The sequence below is a fragment of the Rhipicephalus microplus genome, chromosome X, assembly GCF_043290135.1.
Source record: "Rhipicephalus microplus isolate Deutch F79 chromosome X, USDA_Rmic, whole genome shotgun sequence".
Classification (NCBI taxonomy): Eukaryota; Metazoa; Arthropoda; class Arachnida; order Ixodida; family Ixodidae; genus Rhipicephalus; species Rhipicephalus microplus.
Window position 1 is genome coordinate 509,684,301 of NC_134710.1, and position 14,974 is coordinate 509,699,274.

The 14,974-nt window shown below is 39.6% G+C and overlaps 2 protein-coding genes across 2 annotated transcripts; both read right to left on the reverse strand.

Annotated features, from left to right (window-relative positions):
• Nucleotides 1-6,268: 6,268 nt before the first annotated feature.
• LOC119187016 (uncharacterized) lies at nucleotides 6,269-7,033 on the reverse strand. The gene has a single exon (XM_037435318.1). The coding sequence runs from the start codon at nucleotides 7,031-7,033 to the stop codon at nucleotides 6,269-6,271; it is 765 nt and encodes a 254-aa protein (XP_037291215.1).
• A 3,782-nt stretch (nucleotides 7,034-10,815) lies between these two features.
• On the reverse strand, nucleotides 10,816-11,580 carry LOC142775566 (uncharacterized). The gene has a single exon (XM_075877023.1). It carries the CDS (start codon nucleotides 11,578-11,580, stop codon nucleotides 10,816-10,818), a length of 765 nt encoding a protein of 254 aa, XP_075733138.1.
• Between the last annotated feature and the right edge of the window lie 3,394 nt (nucleotides 11,581-14,974).

The window sequence follows — 14,974 nt, forward strand, 5'->3', positions numbered from 1 at the left end:
CGGCACAGGCGCTAACTTCAAACATAATGTTTATTGCCACCACAAACTCGCCTATTTCACCAAGAAAAATAACATCACATGACATGAATGATGCGCACAAAAAATTAATTTCTTAGAAAATACAATTCTTTATCACTGAGCGTAAGAAATGGGGTGCTGACGCACTTAGACCCCAGTGTAGCGAAAGCCTCAGCCTCAATAATCTCTCTAGTTAGCTTGTCAAACATTCTCTTGATAACAGTGGATGCATTGAATATCGGCGCGCAGCCGCAGGATTTACAATGTATGGCCAACCAACTTCCCTGGCCGTTTTTTACATTATTACAATGTTCTCTTAATCGATCATTAAGACAACTACCCGTCTGTCCAATATACTCTTTACCACAAGAAAGCGGGATACGATAAACAACGCATATGATACAGGGAACATAAACAGTTCGATGCTTCTTACTAACCCTTTGTGTTTTCCGTCACGGTCATGAAGGCCACACAGGCTGACCAACTTCTTGGGAGCCGAAAAGACAACCCTAACTTCAGAGCGCTTAGCTAATTTCTTTAGGTTGTGCGAAAGCTTGTGATAGTATGGTATGACGACCAGGTGCTTCGGTTTCTCGGAATCACGACTCGCTGTACAACCTGGGTTGCGAAGCGTACGAAGCAAGCCTTCTGCGACTGAAGTTTGGACGTGCATAGGATAACCTGCTTTCAACAAACGGTCTGACTGATTATGAAAACTATTGGCGATTTCGTGCTAACAAGATTTGCTTAAAGCATGACGAAAACAATGACTGATGATGCCTCTTTTCCCTAGTTTGGAGTGAGCTGATTGGTAAGAAAGGACCGATTTGTTCAAACGTGGTTGGTAAGCGCAACATATGCGGTTAGGATGAAAGGTGAAGAGGACATCGAGGAATTTTATGGCATAGCTTTCAGGCAGTTCATGTGTGAGAGTCAAGGGTTTAATATACTCAGAAAATGTGAAATCTTACCGTCCTTCCCGCTGATAAGGAAGGAGGCTTCGCCATCCTGACTCTGGGACTGTTTGGTTCTAAGGCTCACACTGCCGTAAGCTCTGTTTTCTCCTCTCGCGAGGACGTCCGCATTGAAAAAGTTAAATCGATAGCGAAAAAGCTATGCAAAGACCTAACCCTTTCTCGAGTTGTCAGTGGCATCACAAATAGTAAGCATGAGTTTTTAAAAGTGTTTTTTAATGCGAAGACTCACAAGAGTAATATGCCTTTTAGGGTAAATGTTTCAGAATGTGATACATGGCAAAAATCGATTGCTACTTTTTGCAATAACAGTTGAACCGGCTTAACGTTGATGATCCTTTCATAGTAAAAAGTTCTGATCAAGTCATAGATTATGTGAGAACTTGAGTCGGTAAGCATGTTTATGGTTTTTCAGTCGACGTGACTGATTTGTATTATTCTATTCCCGATGATCAGTTGCTTCCTGCGGTTGAAGAGTGTATAGATTTGTTTGGCTCTGTTAGAATTCAAACCGAGTGTGGTGTTCCTGTCAGTCGGTTTTTAGAACTTTTATCATTTTACCTCAAAAGACCTACATTTCATGGGATGACAAGCCTTTTATTCAAAAGGACGGAATCTGTATCGGGTCCTGCATTGCGCCTATTTTAAGCGACATATTTTGAAGTAGAATTGACAGATCAATTTACCTACGTCTTGAAAATTTGAAGATAAAAAAAGTGTTCCGGTATGTCGATGACTATCTTGTTTTATTATCTAACGACACGGTAGCGGATGAGGCAGGTGTGGCAAAAATAATTTACATTTTTCTGAGTATTTTAAACCCTTGACTCTCACACATGAACTGCCTGAAAGCAATGCCATAAAATTCCTCGATGTCCTCTTCACCTTTCATCCTAACCGCATATGTTGGGCTTACCAAACACGTATGAACAAACCGGTCCTTCCTTACCAATCAGCTCAATCCAAACTAGTGAAAAGAGGCATCATCAGTCATTGTTTTCGTCATGCTTTAAGCAAATCTTGTTAGCACGAAATCGCCAATAGTTTTCGTAATCAGTCAGACCGTTTGTTGAAAGCAGTTTATCCTATGCACGTCCAAACTTCAGTTGCAGAAGGCTTGCTTCGTACGCTTCGCAACCCAGGTTGTACAGCGAGTCGTGATTCAGAGAAACCGAAGCACCTGGTCCTCATACCATACTATCACAAGATTTCGCACAACCTAAAGAAATTAGCTAAGCGCTCTGAAGTTAGGGTTGTCTTTTCGGCTCCCAAGAAGTTGGTCAGCCTGTGTGGCCTTCATGATCGTGACGGAAAACCCAAAGGTTGTATTAAGAAGCATCGAACTGTTTATGTTCCCTGTATCATATGCGTTGTTTATCGTATCCCGCTTTCTTGTGGTAAAGAGTATATTGGACAGACGGGCATTTGTCTTAATGATCGATTAAGAGAACATTGTAATAATGTAAAAAACGGCCAGGGAAGTTGGTTGGCCCTACATTGTAAATCCTGCAGCTGCTAGCCGATATTCAATGCATGCACTGTTATCAAGAAAATGTTTGACAAGCTAACTAGAGAGATTATTGAGGCTGAGGCTATCGCTTCACTGGGATCTAAGTGCGTCAGCACCCCATCTCTTACGCTCAGTGATAAAGAATTGTATTTTCTAAGAAATTAATTTTTTGTGCGCATCAATCACGTCATGTGATGTTATTTTTCTTGGTGATATAGGCGAGTGTGCGGTGGAAATAAACATTATGTTGGAAGTTAGCGCCTGTGCCGTGTGTCCTCATCTTGTGTCCCCGTTTCTTTGCGATATTTTCTGTCATCTGTTACACTGTTTCGCTCACAAATAAAACATTTGCATGACCTCACAGTTTTTCACCAACTTAGTACAGTACAGAACGCTGTATCTCGCTAATGACATCGTTATTTAAGGTTTCACGATGCTGCATGCGCTTTCACGAGAATATCACAGTATAGCAGTTTCGCACTTGTAACGGTACAAGACGCACTATCTGGCTATTTAGCGCCGTGTTGTGTGCTTTCACAATATTTCAGTTATCGCAGTGTCGTACTCGCAACAAAACAACACTATCTCGTTAGAAGAGGTTGTTTTTGGTGGGTTTTTTTCAATCAATCAATAAAACTTTTATTTCATGAATAGATATATGCAATTACAGGGATTATTTGGACCGATAGCCTAAAGTGGCTAGTGAACGGTCCAATACAATGTGTAACATAAAAAAAGTACAGGTCAGCTCTGAGGTAACAACATAAAAAAAACAAAAAAAACAATCATATAATACAGATGACACAGTAATACATTTTTTCCTGCAGATATGCATACTTATTAGCTTACAGCTAGTTTTTATAGATAAGCACTTATTAAAAAAATACAATGAAAATCGAATCAAACACACACATGCTTACATGTCTTGACTCCACAGAAAAAATGATTTACATGCCATGCTGAAATTACGTGCCGTTTTAATCTCTAGGGGGACCGAGTTCCATATTTTTGTTCCATTAAACTGTATCAGTCTTTCTCCGTAAACATTAAAACATTTGGGCAGATTGAAATTACCAATCAAAGCATGTCGCGTATTGCGTTTAGGGATTGAAAAAAGATCAGCAGGCAAAGGTGAATTTCTATTAATTATGTTATTTACTAAAACGGCAAATTTGTAGTCACGCAACATCGGAACCGAGAGAATGCGTTGTGATTGGAAAATATTACTTACTGATTCACCTTGGCTTATGATTTTCAGTGTACGCTTTTGAAGTCGTTCAAGAGTTTATAGACAACTGTTGTACGTCACACCCCACGATTCCAGACAGTAACGTATGTGACAATGACACAATGAAAAGTAGTGTGTGCGAAGTATAGCTTGTGGAAAATATTGGCGAGCTTTTATTAGAGAATAGCAGCCTTAGGCTACCTTTGCGCACACACTCTGTACTTGCTCATGCCAGTGTAAATGTTCATCAAAAGTGACGCCTAAATATTTAAAACAAGGAACTTGTTGAATATGAGCGTTGTTTATTGTTAGGTTAAGAGATTCAGCGTCAATATGTTTCCTTCGAGGGTGAAACACCACGTACTTTGTTTTAGTACAGTTAACAGTCAGCTGATTCCTGGAAAATCATTCCGAGATGTTCGATAAATCGGTCATCGCGTCATTTTGTAAATCTGCTAAGGAGTGCCTTGTGAAAACTAAAACAGTGTCGTCCGCGTACATCAGTGTCTTTGACCTCTGTAGGGATCGCGGGACATCATTAATATATAGAGAGAACAATATAGGTCCCAAAGCTGAGCCCTGTGGCACCCCGCATTTATTATAACCGTAAGATGACTTGATGTCACCAATGACTACCTTTTGTCTGCGTGCCGATTAATAACTAGAAAAAAAATCAAGCGAGTTACCTTTTATCCCATAGGAATGCAATTTTTCCAGTAAAATGGAATGACTAATAGCATCAAATGTCTTTCGTATGTCTAAAAATACTGATATTGCTATGTTGTTTTCATGTAGCGCGGAATTAATATATTGCGTAAGCATGGAAACAGCAGTTGAAGTGGACCTGTTTGCAACAAAGCCGTGTTGCTGGGGACAAAGTACATTCTGTTCATTCAGGAAGCGTCTTAATTGTGACGAAATTAGTGTTTCAAGCGTAGTGTTAATACTACTCAGGACAGATATTGGTCTGTAGCTGTCCGGAAGATTCCGATCACCAGATTTGTACACTGGTATTACTTTGGCGGTCTTAAGTATACTAGGATAAGTTTTAGAGGAAAATGCATGATTAAATATATGGCATAAGGGACCACACAAAACATCAATATTCTCCTTTATATTCCTTGATGATAAGGCGTCATGGCCAGCTGCCTTGTTCTCTGGTAACTTATCAATTACTGGTCGCATGTCATCCTCAGTTACATCACATAAATCGAAATTATTGGTAACAGTACAGGGTGCATTTAAATTTGGCATATGAGCAGGGAACTTCCTCGCAAGGCTGAGACCAATATTAGTAAAGTAATCGTTAAAGTTGTCGGCCACTTCACGAGTTGGATTATCAGGTATGATGCGTTCTTTGCTACCCATGCCAGTGACGTCTTTAACAATCTGCCATATCTTCTTCGTGTTACCATTATTTTCTTTCACTAGGTTGGTATAGTAGCACTTTTTGGATTTTCTTATCATTGCTACAGACTTATTTCTGTAAAGCTTAAAATTTTGATGGTAGTATTCATTGCCCTTGTTATTTTTCTGTTTGTCGTAGTAAAAATCTTTCAGCTTCAAAACCTCAAGTATATTTCTATTCATCCATGGACATATGGCATGGTCATAATTTCGGCGCGAACAACTACGCGTTGATCGTCCAATGACATCCACAATGCATTTTACAATGTTATCACACTCGACGTCCACGTCTTCATCATAAAGGGCATCAAAATTCGTACCTTGTAGTAGTTTTTGCACGGAATTATAGTTGACACATGTTGTACGTTTATTGGCAGGTCTTTCAGGAGCACAAATGTGTTTCTGGGGTAAAAATAGAAAGGTGGGATTGTGATCCGCAATAGCAACAGCGTATACGCCTGCCGATACATCCAGGTCAGCGTTACACAACACGTGATCAATAATCGACTCCGATTGGTCTGTTATGCGAGTGGGTGATGAAATAACATTTCTCAGATTGACTGATTGTAGCAAGAACACGTAATCATCACATGTATCTTCAGACACGTCTATGTTAATATCACCGCAGACAATAAAAGGTGCTTTAGAAGCCACAATGGGTAACATGGTACTTTCCATCACAGTAATGAAGTCAGCCACACTGGAATTGGGTGGACGATCTATTACACCGATGATAACACCATTTTGAAGATGAATAAAAAGAGTCTGTGCCAATGAACTGCAGCATGAGCTATTGCTAAGGAGAACAAAACTATAACAGTCTTTGATAAATAGCGCCACGCCCCCTCCTCGTGTAGCACTGTTTCTAGGTTGCGAAAGCATGACGTAGCCGGGTAGATGAACTGATTCGCTTTCTCGAAGGCAAGTTTCAGTTATAGCGATGACATCATATTTAAACGAGTGCTGTGATAAGTACGAAAGCAGATGATCGAAATTCTTCTTTATGCTGCGAATAATACAATGTAATACTGCGAAATGATCCTGCTGCAGCCATATGTTTTCAACCTCAGAAAAAAAACGCCAGTTAAAAATATAGGAAATTCCATGTTTACAGAAACAAGCAGGCAATCCTCAAACAACTTTGGAAAGATCCTCAGCACATGTGACGTGAAGCACACGTGAATTATTCGCCTTCCGCATCAAAATCTTTCCACTAGTTACCCAGTTGTACTTCCAGTTTTTTTCCCGCTTTGTCTTTAGAGCGGCTGTTAGCAATGCCTTGTTTGCTGGACACAAGTGCTCATTTATGTATACTGGAGATGCGATGCCCTGAAAACCTAAAGCTGTCGTGTTAAGTCGTTGCTTCTTAGCAGTCCTCAGAACATTATCTTTCACAGCTCTTGAAAGAAACCTAACTATGATGTTAGGTGTTGACGCGTTCCTTGATGGAACTCGGTGCACGACGTCTATATCTGTTTCTTTGACTTCAACTTTCAGGCAGCTGGCAAGCTGTTGCATTGTGGAGACCAAGTTTTCTCCCTCCATCACACGAACTCCCTTTATTTCTAGGTTATTCTGTCTACTGTATTGTTGCTGAGCAGTGAGTTCCTGTTTTACTTCCTTAATATCCTTGGCGAGGCGACTGTTTTTGCTTTTAATCGCGTGTATTTCTGCTCGCACCGCAGCAAGCTCTTGCTTTGTTTCGCCCAGTTCCACCCTGAATTGCTCAAAGTGCTCATTCATGAAGTTGATTGACTGTCTAAGAGTTTGTAGTTCGCCTTCAAAAACCTTTGTGATGTCTTTCTTTAGCTCATCATGTTTGGCATCAATTCTAGCAGAAAAATCTGACAAGGCCTTAGCTAGTTCCTTCACAGTAGTGGGCGGCTTATCACCCATAACACCCGTCATTAACTGAGCAGTCCAGGAACTAAGAAGCGTAAAGCAAGTTAACTGGACTGCTCGCGACGCTACCTAGCTTACAATAACATAACCCAACCTAACCTAACCTTCGCAATTCTATCGTTAGAACACGTTTTACTCGCTACATTACAATGCTTTCTGCAACATTACGACGATTTTATGCGCTTTCACATTAGATATCGCAGTTTCCGACTTGTAATGGCGAAAAACACTGCATCTCAATAGCTAATATTGTTTAATGCGGTTTTATGATGCTTCAAGACTTGACCTAACCTAACCTTCGCACTTGTACGTAAAAGGCTCTGATACACTGTTTCGTTCACAATTATTATATTTGCATGACCTCACAGTTTTTCACCAACTTAGTACAGTACAGAACGCTGTATCTCGCTAAATGACATCGTTATTTAAGGTTTGACGATGCTTGCATGCGCTTTCACGAGAATATCACAAAATAGCAGTTTCGCACTTGTAACGGTAGAAGACGCACTATCTGGCTAGTTGACGCCGTGTTGTGTGCTTTCACAATATTTCAGTTATCGCAGTGTCGTACTCGCAACAAAACAACACTATCTCGTTAGAAGAGGTTGTTTTTGGTGTTTTTTTTTCAATCAATCAATGAAACGTTTACTTCATGAATAGATATATGCAACTACAGGGATTATTTGGACCGATAGCCTAAAGTGGCTAGTGGACGGTCCAATACAATGTGCAACATAAAAAAAGCACAGGTCAGCTCTGAGGTAACAACATAAAAAAAAACAAAAAAAAAAAACAATCATATCATACAGATGACACAGTAATACATTTTTTCCTGCAGATATGCATACTTATTAGCTTGCAGCTAGTTTTTATAGATAGGCACTTATTAAAAAAATACAATGAAATTCGAATCAAACACACACATGCTTACATGTCTTGACTCCACAGAAAAAATGATTTACATGCCATGCTGAAATTGCGTGCCGTTTTAATCTCTAGGGGGACCGAGTTCCATATTTTTGTTCCATTAAACTGTATCAGTCTTTCTCCGTAAACATTAAAACATTTGGGCAGATTGAAATTACCATTCGAAGCATGTCGCGTATTGCGTTTAGGGATTGAAAAAAGATCAGCAGGCAAAGGTGAATTTCTATTAATTATGTTATTTACTAAAACGGCAATTTTGTAGTCACGCAACATCGGAACCGAGAGAATGCGTTGTGATTGGAAAATATTACTTACTGATTCACCTTGGCTTATGATTTTCAGTGTACGCTTTTGAAGTCGTTCAAGAGTTTTTAGATAACTGTTGTACGTCACACCCCACGATTCCAGACAGTAACGTATGTGACAATGACACAATGAAAAGTAGAGTGCGCGAAGTATAGCTTGTGGAAAATATTGGCGAGCTTTTATTAGAGAATAGCAGCCATAGGCTACCTTTGCGCACACACTCTGTACTTGCTCATGCCAGTGTAAATGTTCATCAAAAGTGACGCCTAAATATTTAAAACAAGGAACTTGTTGAATATGAGCGTTGTTTATTGTTAGGTTAAGAGATTCAGCGTCAATGTGTTTCCTACGAGAGTGAAACACCATGTACTTTGTTTTAGTACAGTTAACAGTCAGCTGATTCCTGGCAAATCATTCCGAGATGTTCGATAAATCGGTCTTCGGGTCATTTTGTAAATCTGCTAAGGAGTGCCCTGTGAAAACTAAAACAGTGTCGTCCGCGTACATCAGTGTCCTTGACCTCTGTAGGGATCGCGGGACATCAATAATATATAGAGAGAACAATATAGGGCCCAAAACTGAGCCCTGTGGCACCCCGCATTTAATATAACCGTAAGATGACTTGATGTCACCAATGACTACCTTTTGTTTGCGTGCCGAGAATTAACTAGAAAAAAAATCAAGCGAGTTACCTTTTATCCCATAGGAATGCATTTTTTCTAGTAAAATGGAATGACTAAAAGCATCAAATGCCTTTCGTATGTCTAAAAATACTGATATTGCTATGTTGTTTTCATGTAGCGCGGAATTAATATATTGCGTAAGCATCAAAACAGCAGTTGAAGCTGACCTGTTTGCAACAAAGCCGTGTTGCTGGGGACAAAGTACATTCTGTTCATTCAGGAAGCGCCTTAATTGTGACGAAATTAGTTTTCAAGCGTAGTGTTAATACTACTCAGGACAGATATTGGTCTGTAGCTGTCCGGAAGATTCCGATCACCAGATTTGTACACTGGTATTAGTTTGGCGGTCTTAAGTATACTAGGATAAGTTTTAGAGGAAAGTGCATGAATAAATATATGGCATAAGGGACCACACAAAACATCCAAATTCTCCTTTAAAATCCTTGATGATATGGCGTCATGGCCAGCTGCCTTGTTCCCTGGTAACTTATTAATTACTTGTCGCATGTCATCCTCAGTTACATCACATAAATCGAAATTATTGGTAACAGTACAGGGTGCATTTAAATTTGGCATATGAGCAGGGAACTTCCTCGCAAGGCTGAGACCAATATTAGTAAAGTAATCGTTAAAGTTGTCGGCCACTTCACGAGTTGGATTATCAGGTATGATGCGTTCTTTGCTACCCATGCCAGTGACGTCTTTAACAATCTGCCATATCTTCTTCGTGTTACCATTATTTTCTTTCACTAGGTTGGTATAGTAGCACTGTTTGGATTTTCTTATCATTGCTACAGACTTATTTCTGTAAAGCTTAAAATTTTGATGGTAGTATTCATTGCGCTTGTTATTTTTCTGTTTGTCGTAGTAAAAATCTTTCAGCTTCAAAACCTCAAGTATATTTCTATTCATCCATGGACATATGGCATGGTCATAATTTCGGCGCGAACAACTACGCGTTGATCGTCCAATGACATCCACAATGCATTTTACAATGTTATCACACTCGACGTCCACGTCTTCATCATAAAGTGCATCAAAATTCGTACCTTGTAGTAGTTTTTGCACGGAATTATAGTTGACACATGTTGTACGTTTATTGGCAGGTCTTTCAGGAGCACAAATGCGTTTCTGGGGTAAAAATAGAAAGGTGGGATTGTGATCCGCAATAGCAACAGCGTATACGCCTGCCGATACATCCAGGTCAGCGTTACACAACACGTGATCAATAATCGACTCCGATTGGTCTGTTATGCGAGTGGGTGATGAAATAACATTTCTCAGATTGACTGATTGTAGCAAGAACACGTAATCATCACATGTATCTTCAGACACGTCTATGTTAATATCACCGCAGACAATAAAAGGTGCTTTAGAAGCCACAATGGGTAACATGGTACTTTCCATCACAGTAATGAAGTCAGCCACACTGGAATTGGGTGGACGATCTATTACACCGATGATAACACCATTTTGAAGATGAATAAAAAGAGTCTGTGCCAATGAACTGCAGCATGAGCTATTGCTAAGGAGAACAAAACTATAACAGTCTTTGATAAATAGCGCCACGCCCCCTCCTCGTGTAGCACTGTTTCTAGGTTGCGAAAGCATGACGTAGCCGGGTAGATGAACTGATTCGCTTTCTCGAAGGCAAGTTTCAGTTATAGCGATGACATCATATTTAAACGAGTGCTGTGATAAGTACGAAAGCAGATGATCGAAATTCTTCTTTATGCTGCGAATAATACAATGTAATACTGCGAAATGATCCTGCTGCAGCCATATGTTTTCAACCTCAGAAAAAAAACGCCAGTTAAAAATATAGGAAATTCCATGTTTACAGAAACAAGCAGGCAATCCTCAAACAACTTTGGAAAGATCCTCAGCACATGTGACGTGAAGCACACGTGAATTATTCGCCTTCCGCATCAAAATCTTTCCACTAGTTACCCAGTTGTACTTCCAGTTTTTTTCCCGCTTTGTCTTTAGAGCGGCTGTTAGCAATGCCTTGTTTGCTGGACACAAGTGCTCATTTATGTATACTGGAGATGCGATGCCCTGAAAACCTAAAGCTGTCGTGTTAAGTCGTTGCTTCTTAGCAGTCCTCAGAACATTATCTTTCACAGCTCTTGAAAGAAACCTAACTATGATGTTAGGTGTTGACGCGTTCCTTGATGGAACTCGGTGCACGACGTCTATATCTGTTTCTTTGACTGCAACTTTCAGGCAGCTGGCAAGCTGTTGCATTGTGGAGACCAAGTTTTCTCCCTCCATCACACGAACTCTCTTTATTTCTAGGTTATTCTGCCTACTGTATTGTTGCTGAGCAGTGAGTTCCTGTTTTACTTCCTTAATATCCTTGGCGAGGCGACTGTTTTTGCTTTTAATCACGTGTATTTCTGCTCGCACCGCAGCAAGCTCTTGCTTTGTTTCGCCCAGTTCCACCCTGAATTGCTCAAAGTGCTCATTCATGAAGTTGATTGACTGTCTAAGAGTTTGTAGTTCGCCTTCAAAAACCTTTGTGATGTCTTTCTTTAGCTCATCATGTTTGGCATCAATTCTAGCAGAAAAATCTGACAAGGCCTTAGCTAGTTCCTTCACAGTAGTGGGCGGCTTATCACCCATAACACCCGTCATTAACTGAGCAGTCCAGGAACTAAGAAGCGTAAAGCAAGTTAACTGGACTGCTCGCGACGCTACCTAGCTTACAATAACATAACCCAACCTAACCTAACCTTCGCAATTCTATCGTTAGAACACGTTTTACTCGCTACATTACAATGCTTTCTGCAACATTACGACGGTTTTATGCGCTTTCACATTAGATATCGCAGTTTCCGACTTGTAATGGTGAAAAACACTGCATCTCAATAGCTAATATTGTTTAATGCGGTTTTATGATGCTTCAAGACTTGACCTAACCTAACCTTCGCACTTGTACGTAAAAGGCTCTGATACACTGTTTCGTTCACAATTATTATATTTGCATGACCTCACAGTTTTTCACCAACTTAGTACAGTACAGAACGCTGTATCTCGCTAAATGACATCGTTATTTAAGGTTTGACGATGCTTGCATGTGCTTTCATGAGAATATCACAATATAGCAGTTTCGCACTTGTAACGGTACAAGACGCACTATCTGGCTAGTTCACGCCGTGTTGTGTGCTTTTACAATATTTCAGCTATCACAGTTTCGTACTCGCAACAAAACAACACTATCTCGTTAGATGAGGTCGTTTTTGGTGGTTTCACGGCACTACCTAGCTTAAACTAACATAACCCTACCTAACCTAACCTTCGCAATTCTATCGATAGAAAATGTTTTACTCGCTACTTTACAATGCTTTCTGCAATATTACGACAGTTTTATGCGCTTTCACATTAGATGTTGCAGTTTCCGACTTGTAATGATGAAAAACACTGCATCTCAATAGCTAACATTGTTTATTGCGGTTTTATGATGCTTCAAGACTTGACCCAACCTAACCTTCGCACTTGTACGTAAAAGGCTCTGTTACACTGTTTCGTTCATAATCAATATATTTGCATGATCTCACAGTTTTTCACCAACTTAGTACAGTACAGAAGGCTGTATCTCACTAAATGTCATTGGTATTTAAGGTTTCACGTTGCTTGCATGCGCTTTCACGAGAATATCACAAAATAGCAGTTTCGCACTTGTAACGGTAGAAGACGCACTATCTGGCTAGTTGACGCCGTGTTGTGTGCTTTCACAATATTTCAGTTATCGCAGTGTCGTACTCGCAACAAAACAACACTATCTCGTTAAAAGAGGTTGTTTTTGGTGTTTTTTTTTTCAATCAATCAATGAAACGTTTACTTCATGAATAGATATATGCAATTACAGGGATTATTTGGACCGATAGCCTAAAGTGGCTAGTGGACGGTCCAATACAATGTGCAACATAAAAAAAGCACAGGTCAGCTCTGAGGTAACAACATAAAAAAACAAAAAAAAACAATCATATCATACAGATGACACAGTAATACATTTTTTCCTGCAGATATGCATACTTATTAGCTTGCAGCTAGTTTTTATAGATAGGCACTTATTAAAAAAATACAATGAAATTCGAATCAAACACACACATGCTTACATGTCTTGACTCCACAGAAAAAATGATTTACATGCCATGCTGAAATTGCGTGCCGTTTTAATCTCTAGGGGGACCGAGTTCCATATTTTTGTTCCATTAAACTGTATCAGTCTTTCTCCGTAAACATTAAAACATTTGGGCAGATTGAAATTACCATTCGAAGCATGTCGCGTATTGCGTTTAGGGATTGAAAAAAGATCAGCAGGCAAAGGTGAATTTCTATAATTATGTTATTTACTAAAACGGCAATTTTGTAGTCACGCAACATCGGAACCGAGAGAATGCGTTGTGATTGGAAAATATTACTTACTGATTCACCTTGGCTTATGATTTTCAGTGTACGCTTTTGAAGTCGTTCAAGAGTTTTTAGATAACTGTTGTACGTCACACCCCACGATTCCAGACAGTAACGTATGTGACAATGACACAATGAAAAGTAGAGTGCGCGAAGTATAGCTTGTGGAAAATATTGGCGAGCTTTTATTAGAGAATAGCAGCCATAGGCTACCTTTGCGCACACACTCTGTACTTGCTCATGCCAGTGTAAATGTTCATCAAAAGTGACGCCTAAATATTTAAAACAAGGAACTTGTTGAATATGAGCGTTGTTTATTGTTAGGTTAAGAGATTCAGCGTCAATGTGTTTCCTACGAGAGTGAAACACCATGTACTTTGTTTTAGTACAGTTAACAGTCAGCTGATTCCTGGCAAATCATTCCGAGATGTTCGATAAATCGGTCTTCGGGTCATTTTGTAAATCTGCTAAGGAGTGCCCTGTGAAAACTAAAACAGTGTCGTCCGCGTACATCAGTGTCTTTGACCTCTGTAGGGATCGCGGGACATCATTAATATATAGAGAGAACAATATAGGGCCCAAAGCTGAGCCCTGTGGCACCCCGCATTTATTATAACCGTAAGATGACTTGATGTCACCAATGACTACCTTTTGTCTGCGTGCCGATTAATAACTAGAAAAAAAATCAAGCGAGTTACCTTTTATCCCATAGGAATGCAATTTTTCCAGTAAAATGGAATGACTAATAGCATCAAATGTCTTTCGTATGTCTAAAAATACTGATATTGCTATGTTGTTTTCATGTAGCGCGGAATTAATATATTGCGTAAGCATGGAAACAGCAGTTGAAGTGGACCTGTTTGCAACAAAGCCGTGTTGCTGGGGACAAAGTACATTCTGTTCATTCAGGAAGCGTCTTAATTGTGACGAAATTAGTGTTTCAAGCGTAGTGTTAATACTACTCAGGACAGATATTGGTCTGTAGCTGTCCGGAAGATTCCGATCACCAGATTTGTACACTGGTATTACTTTGGCGGTCTTAAGTATACTAGGATAAGTTTTAGAGGAAAATGCATGATTAAATATATGGCATAAGGGACCACACAAAACATCAATATTCTCCTTTATATTCCTTGATGATAAGGCGTCATGGCCAGCTGCCTTGTTCTCTGGTAACTTATCAATTACTGGTCGCATGTCATCCTCAGTTACATCACATAAATCGAAATTATTGGTAACAGTACAGGGTGCATTTAAATTTGGCATATGAGCAGGGAACTTCCTCGCAAGGCTGAGACAAATATTAGTAAAGTAATCGTTAAAGTTGTCGGCCACTTCACGAGTTGGATTATCAGGTATGATGCGTTCTTTGCTACCCATGCCAGTGACGTCTTTAACAATCTGCCATATCTTCTTCGTGTTACCATTATTTTCTTTCACTAGGTTGGTATAGTAGCACTTTTTGGATTTTCTTATCATTGCTACAGACTTATTTCTGTAAAGCTTAAAATTTTGATGGTAGTATTCATTGCGCTGTTATTTTTCTGTTTGTCGTAGTAAAAATCTTTCAGCTTCAAAACCTCAAGTATATTTCTATTCATCC